Source organism: Euphorbia lathyris, chromosome 1 (assembly GCF_963576675.1).
Source record: "Euphorbia lathyris chromosome 1, ddEupLath1.1, whole genome shotgun sequence".
NCBI lineage: Eukaryota > Viridiplantae > Streptophyta > Magnoliopsida > Malpighiales > Euphorbiaceae > Euphorbia > Euphorbia lathyris.
This window is the reverse complement of record NC_088910.1, coordinates 130,749,826-130,771,134: the sequence shown is the minus strand read 5'-3', so window position 1 is coordinate 130,771,134 and position 21,309 is coordinate 130,749,826. Positions and strand designations below refer to the sequence as shown.

At 35.8% G+C, this 21,309-nt stretch overlaps 1 protein-coding gene across 2 annotated transcripts; it reads right to left on the bottom strand.

Annotated features, from left to right (window-relative positions):
- Positions 1-274: 274 nt before the first annotated feature.
- On the bottom strand, positions 275-14,947 carry LOC136211009 (calcineurin B-like protein 7). 2 transcript variants are annotated; one of them, XM_066002502.1, is made up of 10 exons: positions 14,725-14,947; positions 14,424-14,645; positions 10,629-10,777; positions 9,452-9,534; positions 8,378-8,437; positions 6,362-6,470; positions 6,033-6,085; positions 4,448-4,528; positions 2,129-2,241; positions 275-571 (listed from the first exon to the last, which is right to left on the bottom strand). In XM_066002502.1, the coding sequence occupies exons 3-10, from the start codon at positions 10,714-10,716 to the stop codon at positions 517-519; spliced, it is 642 nt and encodes a 213-aa protein (XP_065858574.1). In that variant the 5' UTR covers positions 10,717-10,777; positions 14,424-14,645; positions 14,725-14,947; the 3' UTR covers positions 275-516. The 2 variants fall into 2 exon arrangements, with proteins under 2 accessions (XP_065858574.1, XP_065858575.1); XM_066002503.1 differs by lacking the exon at positions 2,129-2,241.
- Between the last annotated feature and the right edge of the window lie 6,362 nt (positions 14,948-21,309).

Sequence of the window (21,309 nt, the reverse complement as noted above, 5' to 3'; positions counted from 1 at the left end):
TTTTTTATCTATATATTTAAACCACAATAATTGCTCAATACACATTATTTTAAATATCAGAACCAAATTAATTCATTCAGCATTATAACGATTCAGTTAACTGAAACCATCAATTTTTTAAAATACAAAATCTAAACCGTTATAATCAACATATACAAACCTAAACCGTATCCATCAGTTAAGTTAATTGGTTTTTCCGGTTCAAGCAATGGTTTGATCGGTCACACTAAGCTCATTTTTATTTTTATTTTGCTCCAAAAAAGTAGAATACGAGTTTATGGTTAAAATTGAGAAATAGCTGTTTTAAAAAGAAGATCGGCCGACATTTCAGTAACAGTGAACAGTAAAATTGAACCAATAATATCAATGGAAATGTCCTTTCAGCAAAGCTAAAAGTTTGGTGAAAACAGACAAAATGTACACTTTAGCTTTATTTATTCTTTGCATCATGTTTCTTAGCATCTCACAGCTTCAATAAAATTTGATGCTTGAGTTTTCTTTTTTTATGCCATTTTTCTAGTCTGGAACTTCAGTGTGCAACACAAAACTCGGAAATTGTAGAGTTAGCTCCCTGAAAATTAGGAACCAAATTTTAAATTAGAAAAGCTTGCAGTTTAGAATAAATGTTTAGCAAAATACATTAAAAACACTAAATCTCATATTTCTAGGCGACAATTAGGGGTGTTAACGAGCTGGGATAGCTCGCAAACTATTGGAGTTCGGCTAAGTCAAAGCTCAACTCGAGAGGGATGGCTCGATATATTATCGAGAAGAATCTAGGGATTTGTCTCGTCGAGCTAAAAAATTTGGGTTCGATCTCACCCGTTTTCTAGCTGAGTCTATCCAGGTTCGGTCTTGGTTCGGCTTGTTAACACCGATAGCTGGAACACAATGCAACAACTCATATGCTCTAACAGATCCAATACTGTCAATTTCTGACAAGACAACAACATTTACAAAGATAATCTGCCTGACACGATTATTATTTTTGTTGACTTTATATCATACATAATAGCTCCTTCAAGTTGGCTATAAAAGACAATTGTCTCCGAACTTTGAAAATGACCTATTAACTCTTTTAAAATCGCTCACTGAAACTTACTCAACGTTTTCTTTTGGCCTCTAAACTTATTTAAAGTGATACGCGCTTTAACTTGTTCAAATATCTCTTGGCTACGCCACGTAGGACTAATTTAAGCAACTTCAAGGCGAATAAGCCGCTTATCATTTTTGTTGATTTTATATCATACATAATAGCTCCCTCTAAGTTGGCTATAAAAGCGGACCAATTAACTCTTTAAACTTGCTTATCTAACCTTTTGCCTCCTAACTTACTTAACGTATTCTATTAGTCTCTAAATTTATCTAAAGTGACTTATTAACATCCTGAACTTACTTAAAGTAATATACGTTTGTTCATGTCTCTCCTATGCTATGCCATGTAGGACTAGGATGATAACCATATTAATTTAAACAACTTCAAGACTAATAGACCGCTTTCAAAATTAGAAGGTCATTAGACTTTTTTTAACAAAACTTACTTAACGTATTCTATTAGGGGGCGTTTGGTTCGGGGTCTTTAGGAATGGGAATGAGAATGGGAGGGTTTCATTCCCTTTATTCTTGTTTGTTTAAAAAAAAACTCATTCCCTTTACCCATTTTAGATTATGGGTTTACCCCACTTTAGGTTAAGCCCATTACCCCAGGCCATGTAGGGAATTGGATTCCCTTACCCCATTAACTTTCTTAAACATATCCAAACACATAGGGGAATTAATGCTTATTCCTTTTCTTTCCTTTAGTTTCCCTTTCTTGATTCCTTTCCCCTTACCCCTTGTGAACCAAACGCCCCCTTAGTCCTTAAACTTACTTAAAGTGACTTTATTGACCCCTAAACTTAAATTGATATACGCATGTTCAAATCTCTCCTATGCCATGTAGGACTAGGAGGATCATCATATCAATTTAAACAACTTCAAGACTAATAGGCGACTTTCAAATTCGGCAGGTCATTAGATTTTTTTTAAACAAGTTTAGCGGTCGGGGTTAGAGATGTATTAGGCCTAACGAAAATTCTTTTTCTCGAAAAAGAAAAGAAGAATGAAGAAAAATATAGCAAGAACCGACTTGAGATATGGAAGAGTCATGTTCTTTAAAAGAGTAGGATTCTTTGCTACAAATTCCTTCCACTCTTCTAGATCTATCTTTCCATCTCCTTTTGTGTCTGCCTGTGCCATTGTCTGTGAAAATACAATAAAGAAGCTGAATTTCTGAAAACGGATTATCGTGTCATAATTGCTTAATCGTGTTCACAAGATTATAAATACAATAAAAATAATAATCATATCAAACAAGTCGCGTTAAAAATTTTGTCTTTATAAATTATGTTTTCATGTCAGAATTAAACCGTTCTATTTCAAGAGATAAATTTATCATAGAAAAAACATCTCTCGCCTTCTGAACTTTCAAAAGTTTCAGATGTTCATATTCTTGTCCAATTGCATTCAATGACCCCTTATTTCTCAATAGAAATTGTTAGATGTATAAATTGGGAGACACGTTATGTCACGTGTTAAAGTACTCGCCATGTGTTAAAAAAAAATGCCAAATAGACGTAAGGCATAACACTCATTAGGCTCCCAAATTAAACCTTCAAAGTCAATTAGGCCCTTAAACTATTAAAATCATCAATTGTATCCCTAAACTAAGCAAAAATCATCAATTGAGTCTTTATCATATCCTAAAATAAAAAAATGTGACTATTTGATATGGACTGTAATGATCTCTGTATTGGTTCAAAATGGGTTTGGGGAAGAGACTCCGAAACTCCGAAACTATTCAACCGAATGATTGCCGATGAGGACTTAATTGATGATTTTTGCTTAGCTTAGGGGCCTAATTGATGATTTTGATAGTTTAAAGGGCTAATTACAAATCTAGCCCAATTAAGAGGGGCCTTTTACATATCTAACTCACTTTGCTTCCATCTTACCAAATTAGACACTTTCAACCATTTTAGACAAAATTACCCTTAGTTCTATTCAATCATCGATCTACTTCTGATTCTTCTTCTTCTTCCGCTTCTTCTTCTTCTTCTTGTTCTGGTCCTTCTTCTTCTTCAGTTCATATTCTTCAATTTCTGATACCAATCATTATCGATTTTTGAGATTATTGACGTATTATGTTCAATTTCCCATAGAAATGGTATGTTTTTAGCTTATACGCTTGCTTTTCTCGTTGGTCTTGTCTCTTTCTTCATCTGTAATGGTATCATTTCAATTTCCTCTATTTTCCACAATTTTTCTCAATTTTCCTCCATTGCTGTCGCATTTGTGACGAAATTTATCGCATTTCGTCACAAATGCGACAAGAGCTGTCGCATTTGCGACGAATGCGACATTTGCGACGAATGCGACAACTCTTGTCGCATTTGTGACAAAATGTTTGTCGCATTTGTGACGAAATGCGACAAATTTCGTCACAAATGCAACAGCAATGGAGGAAAATTGAGAAAAATTGTGGAAAATAGAGGAAATTGAAACAATACCATTACAGATGAAGAAAGAGGCAAGACTAACGAGAAAAGCAAGCATATAAGCTAAAAACATACCATTTCTATGGGAAATTGAACATAATATGTCAATAATCTCAAAAATCGATAATGATTGGTATCAGAAATTGAAGAAGATGAACCGAAGAAGTTGAAACGAAGAAGAAGAAGCGGAAGAAGAAGAAGATCGATGATTGAATAGAACTAAGGGTAATTTTGTCCAAAATGGTTGAAAGTGTCTAATTTGGTAAGATGGAAGTAAAGTGGGTTAGATATGTAAAAAGCCCCTCTTAATTAGGCTAGATTTGTAATTAGCCCTAGTTTAAAGTCCTAATTGACTTTGAAACCTTTGTTTGGGGAGCCAAATGGGTATTATGCCTAGGCGTAATTAGTAACTTTTGAAAGTTCACGGGCAGTTCATGTTTTGGGGTCATTGAATGCAATTGGACAAAAATATGGAGTTACCGAATGAAATTGGACAAGAATAAGGATTTACTGAATGAAATGGGACCCTTCCAAGGTTAATGAATGCAATTGGACAAAAATATGAGTCATTTGAAACGTTTAAAAGTTTCGGGCCTTTAAAGTTTTGGGCCAAGTGCAAGGGGAAACATATGTATTTAGCCTAGAAAAAAGGTTGAATACATAAGGGCCTCCCTGAATTTGGCTCATAACACCGATTGACCTGAACTTTAAGGATGTCACATTAGCTCTCTGAACTTGCATAACATAACATGTTGAACTCCAAAGTTAGCAAAGATTTGAGCAAATTGAAACCCGTATCACTACAATGAAAGGGACAAATGATATATGTCCAAAGTTGATGAGCTTAACGGTTTTTTCGGCCAAGTTCAGGGAGCTCGTGATGTGTTTATCCTAGAAAAAATAAGACATACCTTATCTACAATGGATTCAATGTCATCATCTGAAAGTGTCACATCTGATTCATTCAAAACAGCCAATACCATTTCCTTCACCTTCCAGCATTATTCAAAATCAGATTTCAGAAACTTGTTGATAATGTTGAAAAATTAAGTGTAATTATGCTGATAATGTTGTACAAAAGCTTTGATTTTAAAGCCTTTCACGTTTCCAAAATGTTTTGGACACCGAAATTCTCTGAAACTTGTTCGAAACATTTGTGTCACGTTTCCGTAATATAGAAAATTGGAATCTCATTTCTTAAAATTTAGAAACTCATTTTTTAGGATGTAATTTTTTTTAGATTGAATCAATATCGATCTGGGAATTTTCTAGATCATCTTTTACAAGCTTTAGAAACAAAAACATCTCTTCTTTATTAGGTAAAAAAATTAATGTAGATATATATAAAAGTTAGGGTTAATTACAAGTAGATACCTTGTGGTTTCGCCGATTTGCAGATGGGTACCTGTGGTATTTTTTTTTTTTTTTGCAAATGCAACCCTCTAGTTTGCAAAATTTTGCTTTTTTTTTACTTTGCCACATTTGGGGATAACGACCTCAAAAGGAAAATTTTCAAGAATTAAAGTTGTTTAGTACCACATTTACTATGGAACCATATTTTTTATTTTTCAAAATCATCATTTTTGCAGTTTCTCTCTCTAAACATTAACTTTCTCTCTCATCAAAAACATCACCTAAATGACCTCAAGCCTAAAAAATTGAAGAATTAAAGTTGCTTGAAATATCATTTAACTCTTGAAAATTTTCATTTTGAGGTCGTTATCGGCCAAATTCAGACAAAGTGAATCCAAATGCAAAATTTTGCAAACCACACGGTTGCATTTGCAAAAAGAAAATACTGCAGGTACCCATCTGCAAATCGGCGGAACCATAGGGCATCTACTTGTAATTACCCTAAAACTTAAATACATTCTTATTATTTTAAAAAAAATTATCCACATTTTTATTATGGATGAGAATCGGATTCATGCCAAATACAAGATCATATTTGCAAATTTTAGTACTTTGTTCGACAATGCTAGAAAGTGTATAAAGTTCAAAATGAAACAATTTTAGCACGGAGTATGGACACGAAGATCAAGTAAAAAACAGACCAATTGTACCTGTGGGAGATCAAACTGACGTCTAGAACCGGACCTAAAAGGGAGGACCGATTATGGGACTATTCCAGACAGCCATAACCCGCCCAGGTTGTGGGAACCAGCTCTGGGCAGGTCATAGGCAGAACCAAGCCCAAGGAAGTACAACTTGCCCCATAATTGGGTCCTTCACCGGTCCTCCCTTTTAGGTCCGGTTCTCGACATCTGTTTGATATCCCACAGCTCCAATTGGACCATTTCTTAATAGATCTTCGTGTCGATACTCCGTGAAACTCGAAAATGATAAAATTGTTTCATTTTAAACTTCACACACTTTATAGAATTGTCGAACAAAGGACTAAAATTATGCAAATATGATCTAGTGCTTGACATGAATCCGATTCGCATCAATTATTTAGACGTTTTCCTCATGTTAAGTTTGTTCGGTTTTTCGTACCTCAACACGTTCAATGTAGCCAGTACCTCGCAGATCATACAATCTAAATGCAACTGAAACAAGAATTTTGCCAGATTCATTAGGACATATATATATATGATGATACTCGAATTCAATTACAGTTGTATTCAGATGGACTCTGATGACCACGTGAATTTGATCATTCACTGTTAGATTTAGGCCGATTATAATCCTAGCGTGGGGATTCGCAACATCCTAAGGCTTAAGATCTAACGGTGAATTACCAAATTCACGTGATCATCAGGTCCATGTGAACGCAACCATGATTAGAATTGCAGTGGAAAAAGATCATCATATATTTACCATACATGTAACTTTTTCTGCTTGAGGATAACTTGGATGGAAGATGCTTAATGACCGTACAAACTCTCCGAATTCAATAACCCCGTTCTGCTTCTCGTCGAAAAGATCAAAAACCTGCAATCGAAGGAATGAGGCTTAGCAAAACGGACAATATCTACATGGTATTGGATCAAACTGTTGTAATTGGTATCAAAGTCGAGTCTCTAAGTAAAATGTGTTGGTTCGGGGACGAATCGGGCGGACGCAGGTGGGTCGGTTCTAAGGGGTGGTGCCAGAGTGGAAAGCTTGAGTAAGGAACGGTTCTAAAAGATGGCAATGGGGGCATAGAGAACTAAATCCCATATTGTAAATGAAGGAAGCGACTAGACTATATTAGTAAGGTGTAATCTATATAAACACGTTAAAAAATCGTGAGCCTCAAGGAATGGGACTTGAGTCAAAACGGACAATATCTATATAGTATTGGACAAGGCTGTTACAGTTGGTACCAGAGTCAGGTTTCGCCTCTTAAAACGGACAAATCTACATGGTATTCCAATCAAACTATTGCGATTGGTATCAAAGTCGACTCTCTAAGTTCAATGTGTTGGTTCAGGGATGAACCAGGGGGAAGCAGGCGGGCCTCTAAGGACTCGGTTCTAAGGGTGGCCCCGAGGTGGAAAGTGTGAGGAAAGAACCATTTTAAAAGATGGCGGTGGGGACAGACTGAACCAGGGGGGAAGTGGGTGGGACTCTACTCGGTTCTAAGGGTGGCGCCGAGGTGGAAAGCGTGAGGAAAGAACGATTTTAAAAGATGGCGTTGGGGACAGAGAGAACTAAACACACATCGTAAATAAAAAGGGAGTGACTAGACTATATTAGTAAGGTGTGTTTCTAATCTATATAAACACGTTTTAAAATCGTGAGGCTCAAGGAACGGGACATGAGTCAAAACGGATAAACGGATAATATCAATATAATATTAGACAAGGCTGGGTCAGGTTTCGCCTCTTAAGATGTGAGGCACAAAAAAGCAACTGGAGCCAAAGCGGACAATATCTGGTCAGACCAAGACACGTTTCAAAGCTATGAAACACAAGGAACGAGACTTAGCCAAAACGGACAAATCTACGTAGCGTTAAACCAAACTATTACAACTGGTATCAGTTGACTCTCTAAGTACAATGTGTTGGCTCGAGGATGAACCATGGGGGAGCGGGTGAACCTCTAATGACCTGGTTCTAAGGGAGTGGCGTCGGGGTGGAAAGCCTGAGCAAGGAACGGTTCTAAAGATGACGATGGGGGCAGAGAGAACCAAATCCCACATCAAGAGGAATGACTAGACTATATAAGTAAGGTGTGTTTTTAATCCATATAAACACGTTTTAAAGTCGTGAGGCTCAAGAAATTGGCCTTTGATCAAAGCAGACAATATCTATATAGTATTGGACAAGGCTGTTACAATTGGTATCATAGTCAGGTTTCGCCTCTTAAAGCCGTGAGGCACACAAAAGCAACTTGAGCCAAAGCGGACAAAATCTGATAGTATTGGATTAGACTGTTACAATGACAAAATGAACTTACAATGACCATGAGTGTTATTTTCTAATGGGTTAATTACAAGTAGATAACAACCACGAAATGAAAATTTTCAAGAATTAAAGTTGTTTAGTATCATATTTACTATGGAACCATATTTTTTATTTTTCAAAATCATCATTTTTTTAGTTTTCTCTCTCTAAACATTAACTTTCTCTCTCGTAAACCTCAAACCTAAAAAATTGAAGAATTAAAGTTACTTAAAATATTATTTAACTCTTGAAAATTTTCATTTTGAGGTCGTTATCGGCCAAATTCTGACAAAGTGAACCCAAATGTAAAATTTTGCAAACCACGGGGTTGCATTTGCAAAAAAAAATACCACAGATACCCATCTGCAAATCGGCGAAACCACAGATCATCTATATGTAATTAACCCTTTTCTAATTTACTCATAAAAATGTGTTATATTGAATGATCTTGGGGAATGCTAAATAAATTACCCTGTCTGCAAAAAGATTATTCTTTTTGCTATCTCTGAAAAGTGCAAGTAGAAATTCTTCCTGTTAAAAGAAATAAAACACAAGTTAGCACTTATGCAGTTCAAAAAAACCTTTTCATGTGTAGAATATATAATAGGTCATTGAAATTAAAAGTTTGTTTCAATAAGGCCACTAGATTTCATTTTCTTTTAATAAAGGCCTAATATATCACCAGTTCCCTTAATTGTCCATAAAAGTAGATTGGATCCTTAAACTTTGCAAGTGTCTCACACCAGCTCCTTAAACTTAATTATTTCGTGTCACAAACTCCATGAACTTGTCCATAAAAATAGATTAGCTCCCTAAACTTTATAAGTGTCTCACCAACTCCTTAAACTTGCTTATTCCGTAACGATTAAATACAAAAACCATAATACTAACTCTCAATCCTCATCCATTCGATCTCTCATCAAACCTGCAAAACTAACTCTTATAATAGGTTGAAAGGTAGGAGAAGAGAAAAAATTACCTCTCGAATAGATGAACATGTATTTTTAGAATTTAGGTTTAATAGGTTTTTGTATTTAGTTGTTACGGAATAAGCAAGTTTAGGGAGCTAATCTACTTTTATGGACAAGTTAACGGAGTTCGTGATACGAAATAATCAAGTCCAAAGAACTGGTGAGACACTTGTAAAGTTTAGGGAGTCAATCACTTTTATGGACAAGTTCAGGGAGCCGGTGATGTATTAGGCCTTTAATAAAATTACTAAATTTCACATTTAATTTCAATTTGTTTATAAAAAAAAAAACTCACTAAAATATTAACGTGGTATAAATGACAATTGACTAATAATAAGAAAGCGTTATGTCCGCCATGTCTGGCTTTTATGCCTGACATGGCAATTGCATGTGTGTCACATGGCACATCCTAAACCCCACACAAAAATTTAAAAATCACATTTTTGCTGGGGTGGTGCTTAGGTTGTATATAGTGAGTCGTTTCTGTGACGCCTCAACATTCCGATGAGTTTTTATACACAAATTGACCAACATAACTTCATGGAAATACACCGGTCGGGCCAAGAAGAGGTACCTTATGAATAAGGCCATCATTAGTTATGGAACCGCTCAGCTTCTTGAATAGATCATACAAAGCTTCTATTTCATTGACAGTAACTGAAATAAAGACAACAAAATCTAGAAAGTTGAGTTAATCAAATTACGATTTCTATATTATCGGAAATCAAATTATGGTTTCTGAATTCTTACGCTTCTAAATTTCATTCCGTGAAATAAAAATCCTTTTAACTTTACATTATTGTAACATTAAAATTCAAATCAACAAAAATCCGTAAAACAATTAACGAAACGGTGAGCTGTAAAAGTTTGACTACATCATTGACTCTTTTTTTATCCATGTAGCCATGAATTAGGGTTAGATGCACCATCAGTCACTGAACTTACTTGGTTGTCTCAAAATGGTCACTCAATTTCAATTTGTCTCAATAAAATTACTCAACTTTGAGTTTTGTCTCAATTAGGCCACTCTGACGATTTCACTGGTTAAAAAGCATCGGAATGATGACATAGGTGACACGTCAGCATGAGTCAACTCAAATCTCTAACCAAAACGACACATGACAATGACATCCACGTACACGCCACCTGACTATCACGTGTCGGTTATTTTTATGAAAAAAAAACAAAATTTAGTTTTTTTTTCATAAAAATAACCGACATGTGGTTGTCATATTTCATTTCGGTTAGAAATCTGAGTTGACTCATGTTGACGTGTCACCTATGTCATTATTTCGGTGCCTTTTAACGACTGAAATCGGCAGAGTAACCTAATTGAGACAACCATGTGAGTTTAGTGGCAATGGTGCATTTAACCCCATGAATTATGGTCAAATATCTATTTTATACCTATCACTTCGCTAATTTTTTAACATAGTTTTGTTGATTTGGACTTTAATGTTATAATAATGTAAAGTTTAATGGTTTTTATGTCAAAAAATAAAGTTTAGATACCGTGTAATATACTTTGACAACGATATGTCTAAATATATAACTAATTTAACAATTGAATTTTCAAATAAATCAAAATTTCTATTAAAAATTGTGAACCGAGTGCAGTTTAAAAGCAAACCAAACCAAAGCAAAAACCGAACTACATAAAAAAAATACAAACCGAACCGAATCAAATTATAAATCAGTTTGGATTGATTTAGTTTTTCGGTTTTGGTTCAATTTTGCTCACCGATACTTACATGGAGTCTCGGAAGCAAGTTTGATACGATCATCATATGCTTGTCTTTTGGATTTTGCCGAGCAAAAGCAGCCTTTGAAAGCATGCATTTTGTAACAGAATTAAGTGTACTAGATGTTCATGCCAAGACAGCTTTCAAATAGATATGTCCTGAAATCAATGTAAGCAATGCTCTTAAGTTAATTCTGGTGCTACAAGTTACAAATTTGCCCCTAACGTTGTCGAGAAGTGTAGAAATAGTAAACTTTTTGGCTCAATATTGCCAATCAGGAGCGACATTAGGCCCAGGTAATGGAATCCATAAGAAACGTGTTACCTAGGTCTAACATTGCTCCTAGTTCAAAACGTTGAGTTCAAAATTTACTATTTCCTACATTAGCGGTATATCCGCACGTTCTTAAAACGTTAGGAACAAATTTAGATCTTTATCCTTTTTTTATAGAACTGAAATACATGATAAAGAAAATGGAATTCGCTTTTTTTTTATGACTCATTTGATGCTAACTCGATAATTGACAGTACGAATATGAGGAAATCTTATTACAAAGTTCAATGTTATGATGAGTTCTAACAAGATCACCTTCACACATCTAAGGCTGTAAAAATGGGGTATTGTGTCGTAATCGTGTTATGTAATCAATATATTCCACATGATCATATATACTAAATAAGAAAAAAAACGATTCTACATACAAAATGGTGCAATGTTAACACAACTTTTATAGATAAGAGTAATTTCAAACTCCATTAACGACAGATCCTACAGAATCAATTTCATGTTAATTTGGTTCGATGTCGCCCACCTAAGCTCCAGTGGAGTCCACATGTAACCAAAAAAAATAGTAAATATGTTCTCCCCCAATAGAGGTAACCATAGGACTAAATTTGTAACTCAAGCGGTTCGATGTGAAATCAAATTCGATGTCCCCCACCTAAGCTCCACTCGAGTCCACATAGAACCAAAAACGTTTGTACTCCCCCACAAAGGATAACCATGGGACTAAATTTGTAACTTAAGTGGTCCGATATGAAATCAAATTCGATGTCCCTCACCTAAGCTCCACTGGAGTCCACATATAACCAAAAATTTTAGTAAATATGTTCTCCCCCAATACGAATAACCATAAGAATAATTTGTAACTTAAGTGGTCAATCAAATTTCATGATGCCCACCTAAGCTCCACTGGAGTCCACATGGAACCAAACAACAACAACAACAACAAAGCCTTAGTCCCGAAATGATTCGGGGTCGGCTAACATGAACCATCATATAAAACCGTGAAAATCAAGTCGTGTCAGCGACACAGATTCGCTCCCTCCACTCCGTCCTATCCACTACCATATTTTCCTCAATTCCCAATAAACTCATATCACTCTCGATCACCCTCCTCCAGGTTTGCTTAGGTCTTCCCCTACCCCTCACCACTACATCCCTTTGCCACTCTTCGGTTCTCCTAACCGGCGCATCAAGCGCTCTACGTCTCACATGGCCAAACCACCTTAGTCGGTTTTCTCTCATTTTATTCTCAATAGATGTGACCCCTACTTTTGTCCTAATTATTTCATTACGCACCCGGTCCTTTCTCATGTGACCACACATCCATCTCAACATACGCATCTCCGCCACCGACATCTTATGGATGTGGCAGTGTTTCACTGCCCAACACTCCGTACCATATAACAATGCTGGTCTAATTGCCGTCCGGTAGAATTTTCTCTTCAATCTATTAGGCATGCCGGGATCACAAAGGAAACCCGTAGCACTCTTCCACTTCGACCAACCAGCTTTAATCCTATGAGCAACATCTCCATCTACTTCACCATCCGTTTGGATAATAGATCCTAAATACCGGAAGCAATCCGAGGCCTGAACAACTCTCCCATCTAGGATGATTGTCCCTGCCTCCCTACTCCTACGGCCGCTAAACTTACACTCCAAATATTCTGTCTTACTTCGACTCAACTTAAAGCCTCTAGATTCTAGAGTTTGCCTCCATAGTTCCAACTTCATCTCCACTCCTTCTTTCATCTCCTCAACCAACACAATATCATCTGCAAACAGCATGCACCATGGTATACCATCTTGAAGTGAACTTGTTAGTTCATCCATAACGATGGCAAAAAGAAATGGGCTTAGTGCGGAACCTTGATGCACTCCAATCGTAATAGAAAACTCTTCAGTCTTCCCAACACTAGTACGTACACTCGTGCATACTCCCTCATACATGTCCTTTATGATGTCAATATATTTCCGCGAAATGCCTTTCCTTATCAAGGCCCACCAAAGTACTTCCCTTGGTACCTTATCATATGCTTTCTCCAAGTCAATGAAAACCATATGCAAGTCTTTCTTCTTATTTCGATAGTGCTCCATTAATTGTCTCATTAGATGGATGGCTTCCATAGTTGATCTTCCCCGGCATAAAGCCAAACTGGTTTTCCGAGATCTTCACCGTCCTCCTTAGCCTTTGTTCAATCACTCGCTCCCAAAGTTTCATAGTGTGACTCATTAATTTGATTCCCCGATAGTTGGCACAATCTTGGACATCGCCTTTGTTCTTATACAAAGGGATTAAGGTACTTTTCCTCCATTCTGATGGCATCTTATTGTTTCTCCAAATTTTGTTGAAGAACGTCGTCAACCATTCGATTCCTCTTTCTCCCAAACATCTCCAAATCTCAATAGGGATGCCATCAGGTCCTACTGCTTTTTTCAACTTCATCTTACTTAATGCCATTTTGACTTCACCCTTTTGAATTCTCCGCAGGCATTCATGATTTATCATATCGTGATGGATACTTATATCTCCAACATCTTGTTGGCGATCTCCATTAAATAAGTCATCAAAATAGGACCTCCATCGTTCCTTGATATCCTTATCTCCACATGGAACCAAAAACGTTAGTAAATATGTTCTCCCCCAATAGGAGTAATCATAGGACTAAATTTGTAACTTAAGTGGTCCAACATGAAATCAAATTCAATGCCCCCACCTGAGCCCCACTGGAGTCCACATGGAACCAAAAACTTTAGTAAATATGTTCTCCCCGAATAGAGGTAATTATAAAACTAAATTTGTAACTTAAATGGTCAGACAATGTCCCCCACCTAAGCTCCACCTGAGTACACATGTAACCAAAAACTTCAGTAAATATGTTCTCCCCCAATAGAAGCAACCATAGGACTAAACGTGTAACTTAAGTGGTCCCACACGAAATCAAATTCCATGTCCCCCACTTAAGCTCTACTAGAGTCCACATGAAACCAAAAACTTCAGTAAATATGTAACCATAGGACTAAATTTCCGACATAAAATAAAATTCGATGTCGCCCATCTAAGCTCCACTGGAGACCACGTGTAGCCAAAAACTTTAGTAAATATGTTCTCCTCCAACAGGGGTAACATAGAACTAAATTTGTAACTTAAGTGGTCTACCGCGAAATCAAATTCGGTGTCGCCCACTAAGCTCCACCGGAGTCCACATGGAACCAAAAACTTCAGTAAATATGTTCTCCCCCAATACAGATCGTAGGACTAAATTTATAACTTAAGTGGTCCGACATGAAATCAAATTAAATGAAAATTGATTTTGATTGAGCCTAAATCTGTTTTCCCCAATATAAGTTATGATTAAATTGTTACCTTAACCCCTATCTAAGTGCTGCAACAGTAGATGTAGGACCAAAAAAACAGAAAGCTCCTGAATAGAAAAGTGCTGCAACAGTAGGTGTAGGACCAAAAAAACAGAAAGCTCCTGAATAGAAACAGAAAATGAAAAAGAAACTTGAACTCACCTGGATCAAACACCTGTTCTGTTCTGTTCTGTTCTTCTCCTTCTTCTTCTTATCTAAATCTATGAATCAGCAATTCAACATATAACATCAAATCCCTAGCCGTCCCATCCGTACAATCTGCCTGCATTTTCTTCTTTTCTCCATTTATTTATTGCATCCAGCTTTTTCTCTGTAAAGACAAAAGCAAACCTCCAAATGGGAGTAATCCTGTACGGTCACCTCCTTCAGTAAAAGAAGTTACCTCTAAATCAAAACCATTCAATAAATTAAAATACCCAAATATAAACAAACATTGGAGTACCTTATTTCTCGGCGAAAGTGTACATAAACAATGAGAAAAGGCGTGGACTTTTCGAAATTATTAGCCGAAAGTCGTGCCTGAAGACGCACATCACGTTCTGAATATGGGTTTTTGATTATTTTTTTCATTGTTTATTGTTGAGTGGATGAACTTGGTCAAACTGAACAGATTAAGGTTTCAAGTTTCAAGATTGAAGCTTTTTCCAGTGGGGGGTCACAGTAAGGTATTGGTACTGCAAGATTTGAAACGGATCAAAGAAACTAGAAACTCGTTTTTTATTATTATTTTGGGATAAGGGTCCTTGACCGTAACGTCTTTTTTGGAATTGCATGCAGATTTGGTTCAAGCAAGGTTTGAGCTGTGGTTGTAAATGAGTGGACCCATATGAGTTCGGCTCGATAATAACCGATTGTGTTTGGCTCGATTTTTAAACGAATCGAGTTTGTGTACGGAGAAATTCAATTTGAAAATTCACATTATTCATAAACGAATCGAGTGTAGGTTATGAACAAACTCGATTACATTATTCATAAACGCTTAAAAATTTAGAAATTTGGATTTGATGGGGTCTAATAGCCTAAAAAAAATAGAAATTTGGATTTAGGGGGCCTAATAGGTAAAAAAAATTAGAAATTTAGATTTAGAAATGGTCTAAGACTTCTCAGTAGACCTGGCAATTGTCGTGTTCGAGTCGTGTTCGTGTCGTGTCATTTCGGGTTCGTGTCAAAAAGAGTAAACCCAAACCCAACCCAAAAACTTTCGTGTCAAAGTCGTGTTAACCTGTTCGGGTTAGTGTCGATTTCGTGTGGTGTTTTCGGGTTACATGTAATTTTGTTATGCATATATATTAATAATAACTCTTTAAAATATAAGCAGATATAGTACTGTTTTTAAACATTTTATATCATTTTTAGATTAGTATGTTAACAATAATTATCGAAAAGTTCGATAATATCATGTTAGAGGGTCATGTAATGTGTTTATAACAATTTAGGAAATTCAAATCAATATTTGTAATTAATAATTATAATTTTATTATCTTTATTAATAAAATGACATAAAAAAACACGAGAGAATATAACAATAATTTTCAATATCCGTGTCATTTCGTGTCATTTTCGGGTTCACATATCAACACTAACCCAACCCAAAAATTAACGTGTCAGTTTCGTGTCAACCCAAAAATGACCTATTACCTATTAAGCTCAACACTAACACTAAAAATCCGTGTCGTGTTCGTGTCGTGTAATCGGGTCGTGTGTCATTTTGCCACCTCTACTTCTCAGGCCATCTTGGGGTGTTAACTAGCACGCCATTAATATTTCTTGGAGACAGAGGCCAAAATTACCCTTGATATGGCTAATTTAGTAAATACTCAATCAAAGTTTTAGGTCAAAATGCTCAATTTATCAAATATTTAATAAAAGTTTAATTAAATAACCAATTTAGCACCATAATCGTTGAATTTTGTAGAGACAGGGGGCCGAAACTGTCCATAGTCATGGTGGTGTCGGCGGTCATAGGGGTCCGAGTCGGGCCCCTCCCTGTATACGCCTTTGCTTATATTGTTCATGAACGCACTCGTTGACAAGCTTGATTCGATTTTTTTTAATAATAATATTTTACAAAGGGAAAAATGTAAAACAATATAGTCTTGTATGTTAAACAAAGGCTTAATAGGCATCCAACCTCCTAAACTTGTAACTTTTTTTCACCTGGCCTCCTCAACTTAGGGGACAACCTCTCAACCCCCTCAACTCTCCAAAAACATCACATACAACCCCTTACACCACTATGTTCGGTCAAAATATTGACCCATTTAGAAAACACGCTTGACTGTTGACCACACCAATGCCACGTGTCATTTTTTTAATTAAATTTTTCCATATTCGTGCGAGATGTTGTCGCTGTTTGTCGTCGCAGCCTTATCGAGGTGCTGAGGTTGGCGATAGTTGTCGTCGAGGTGAAATGTATCCAAGTGTTACAAAAATGACACGTGACATTGGTGTGGTCAACAGTCAAACGTGTTTTCTACACGGGTCAATATTTTGACCGAATATATGGATGAAAATGGGCTGTATGTGATGTTTTTGGAGAGTTGAGGGGGTTGAGAGGTTGTCCCCTAAATTGAGGGGGCCAGGTGAAAAAAAGTTACAAGTTTAGGGGATTGGGTGCCTATTAAGCCTTAAACAAATTTCAAATTAATATTATTAATAAATATAATTAAAGAGTTGTTTGAAACCGAAGTTCATTATGAATTGAATTAACGGGCTGCTCTTGAACAGCTCATGAACAGCTCACGAGCAGAATGTTGATCTTGAGCTCGAGCTTGAGTTTGGGCTCGTCAATTTTCTGATGAGTCAAGTTTGAGCAGGCTAACGCTCGGTTCGGCTTGATTACAACCTAATTTTAGACTATATTACTAAAAATTAAAAATTTGAAAATGTTGACTTGACTTTTATTTTACTATTCAATCAAGAATTTCAAACAAGTTTATCGATGATAGATTACAGCAGTTTCGTACATTTTTTGTTGATTTTTTGTAATTATATTAGTAACATAGTAAATATTTTAACAGATTTTTTGTAAGTGTGTTGGTAAGACCATCTCTAAAATATTCTTAGTCTAGTCTAAGCAAATAATACAAACAATTGACTCTTAGTGATTTGATGAGAGACTTATACATACCATCTCTATAATACTCTTAAAATTCACTTCATATTTATTATTTTATTATTAAAATTATTAAATATTGTCATATTTGCCAATAGTGAGAGGAGAGAGACTTCTCAATAATAAACTATTAATAAAAAATGAAATAAGGACAGGACTAGAAGTTTAGGAATGGAGAAAAGATCCTCAATAGTAGGGAGAATGGAGAGCGTCTCAATAATTTGAGAAGTCACTAAGAGACTGTTGGAGTTAGTTTTTAACTATCTCCGTTCTCAAATTTTAACTTAAGAGCTCAACTAAAAAGTTGTTGGAGATATTCTAAAGTTTCAAAGTTAATTAGGACCTTAAATTATTAAAATCATCAATTAAGTCTCTCAACTAAACAAAAATCATCAATTGAGTTCTCATCCTAATAAAAAAAATCATCAATTAAGTCCTCATAAAAAATCATTCGGTTGAACGATTCCATGCCCTCTTCTCCAAATCCATTTTGAACCAATATAGAGATCATTATAATTCATGTCAAATAGTCACAGATTTTTATTTTAGGATAGAACGATGACTCAATTGATTATTTTTATTTAGCTCGGGACCTAATTGGTGATTTTGTTAGTTTAAAGTTTTAATTGACTTTGAAGTTTTAATTTAAGTCATCAAATGAGTGTTATGCAAAAAAACAAAAAATGCTCCATAAAAAATGCTCCAAAAGTTCTACTATGGTCACGCAACTCATTGAATAATACATATTTTAATGTTTAATTGTATTTTTTATTTAAAAAAAATACTAAAGGTGCTAAAAGGAAAGCAACTATTGTCTCTCCATGCAAATCACTTTTTTAAGTATTATCAATCTCATCAAGACTCTTCTAAACACTTCCCATTAGAGATATTCTAACACACTAAACATTTTAGACAGTTTGACAAAAAAAAAAAAATTAGGCTTAATAGGCATCCAACCTCCTAAACTAGTAACTTTTTTCACCTGCACCCTTCAACTTAGGGGACAACCTCTAAACCCCCTCAACTCTCAAAAAACATCACATACAGCCCCTTTTCACCTCTATGTTCGGTTAAAATATTGACCCGTGTAGAAAACGCGCTTGACTGTTGACCACACCAATGCCACGTGTCATTTTTGTAACAATCACTTGGATACATTTCACCTCGACGACCACTACCGCCAACCTCAGCACCTCGATAAGGCTGCGACGACAAACAGCGACATCACCTCGCACGAATATACAAAAATTTAATAAAAAAAATTGACATGTGGCATTGGTGTGGTCAACAGTCAATGGCGTTTTCTACACGGGTCAATATTTTCACCGAACATAGTTGTGTAAGGGGTTGTATGTGATGTTTTTGGAGAGTTGAGGGGGTTGAGAGGTTGTCCTCTAAGTTGAGGGGGCCAGGTGAAAAAAAGTTACAAGTTTAGGGGGTTGGATGTCTATTAAGCCAAAAAAATGTGATTAACTTCTACGTGGCAGACCTATTTGTTAACATTTTAACATATTTTTTTGTAAGGTATTAGTAACACATTAAATATATTAATGTTCATCTTGTTTGAAAGGACAAATGTGACAGTTAAATAGCAGTCAAACTAGTTTTTTAAATTTCGGTAACATATACCTAAAATTGATCTTGTTTAGAAATGTTAGGTTAAATTTGTACCATTTCGTATATTACGTTTAAACCTTAATTTAAAAATTGGTCAATTACAAGTAGATGTCATGTGGTTACACAGATTTGTAGATCAATACCTGTGATATTTTTTTTTACAAACGCAACCGTGTAATTTGTAAAATTTTGTATTTTTTACTTTGCAAAACTTGACTGATAACAAACTGAAAATGAAAATTTTCAAGAATTAAAACTATTTAGTATCATATTTACTATGGAACCATGTTTTTAATTTTTCAAAATCATCATTTTGGGAGTTTTCTCTCTCTAAACATTAACTTTCTCTCTCATAAAAAAACAACACCTAAATGACATCAAACCTAAAAGGTTGAACAATTAAAGTTGCTTAAAATATCATTTAACGCTTGAAATGTTTTATTTTGAGATCATTATCGGGCAAATTTTAACAAAATGAACCCAAATGCAAATTTTTGCACACCACAACTGTGAGCGGCCCGGGAACCCGATTACCCTTTACTCGCGCAATGGATGATGGATTTCCGGCAAATGGGATTCCGTTTTTACATAACACTATCACTTTCCGTTTTTAAGGACGACGTTTAGCGTGTCCCTTCCGGTGTATGCATTCTTTTATTTATATCTTAGCCTTTTTATCATGTTTTGGGTTAAAGTATTTATATCAGAATCGCCACCCGAATTTTAATGTTCGGGAACATGTCAAAAGATTAGATGGCACACGGGATCACAACATGCCACCTCTTCGGAGTTAGGTTCGTGACTTAAACGGTTCAAGGGTTTGATTAATAAACGGGTAGATTTGTCTTTATTAAAATACCATAATATTTCTATTCCATATTCAATATATATCGTTTTTAACGTTTGAAATCGATAAATAAATACTGAAATATCAATTATTACATCATTTCCACAAATGGCACAAATAGCCCTAATACATCAAATCTAGCCCTAGAAAGTAAATCTATTAAACTTGCAAGACAATAAACGTTAGTTGCGAGTACTTTGAGACCCGTCTTTCGGATTTAACTACGACGCCAGACTCAATCAAATAGGACTCATTTATTCCTAAGATCTAACACATCAACATGCAATTATTCTGAAGCCTAATTTATTTGCCTAAATAGATTTTAATAGAAATGCCCAAAATACTCCTATACCCAGGATTTGCTTTTATCTTCATTTGTAAATATGGACAGAAAGTAATAAATTTACCGAAACAGAATCATACTCTACCCGGACAAGAAAACATGAATCTGCACGAAAGTTCCCTGTTACTTATCTGAGGTGATCCCCGATCGGTAACAAGGGTCTCCGATTGAGGATCATATCCTCGATCGAGGATTGCCTTTCGGGTAGACCCTTTGTTTTGATGTCAGAATCAGAAAACAATGGAAAAAGTGTAAAAAACAAAGAAACAGATAGCAAATAATGGGGATCGGGCTTTTAAAACCCTTCAGACATTACCTCTTAAACGCTTTTCCAGTTTTGGTGTGGAGTAGGCCGATGCACGCGTGATTGTGACTTGAGCAGCAACTCGAACCCGTGCAGCAAGAGATCCCAAGTGACCAGAATGTGGTATTCCACTAGATTAGACCGGAAACCACCAATTTAAAGTAGATTTGACCCAAAAGATCAATTATGGAAGTGTAATGACTTCAAAATTGACAAATTATTGAAGAATAGTTATAGGAAACGCGTTTCTTTGACTAATATCTTACAAATAGTGTGTGTTTGGGTGTTTGAATCTCTCAAAATGACTTATTTTGGTAATATTTGTGTAGAAAACCTCACAATTTCACTCAATTTCAAGTGGATTTCACTTGATTTCATTTAATTTCAATCAATTTCACTTTGATTTTTTATTTTTCTTCTCAGAAGATGCTTCTGATTTTCTGTCTCCGTGCGTCTCTCCCTTTAGTAGTGGAGAGTGGATGAAAACTGTCAGAAAACTGGCTAAAAACTGTCTGAAACCCGTTAAGGATCGCCGATCGAAGACCCTCATGCTCGATCGAGGAACAGGTCTTCGATCGAAGATCATTTTTTATTTCGAGTATTTTTTAACTTAAGAAATAATAAATCAAATAGAATTTGATAAAAAAATGAAGTAAAGCAAGCTAAAAGACTCAGAAAACGAGGTCCATGTCTTCACTCGTATTCCGCACAGCGCATCGTGTGAAGTCCACCTACACAAACTATTAGCTAAAGTGCAGGGCCGACCCTGGGCCTAGGTCTGGGGTGCACCGGCCTAGGGTC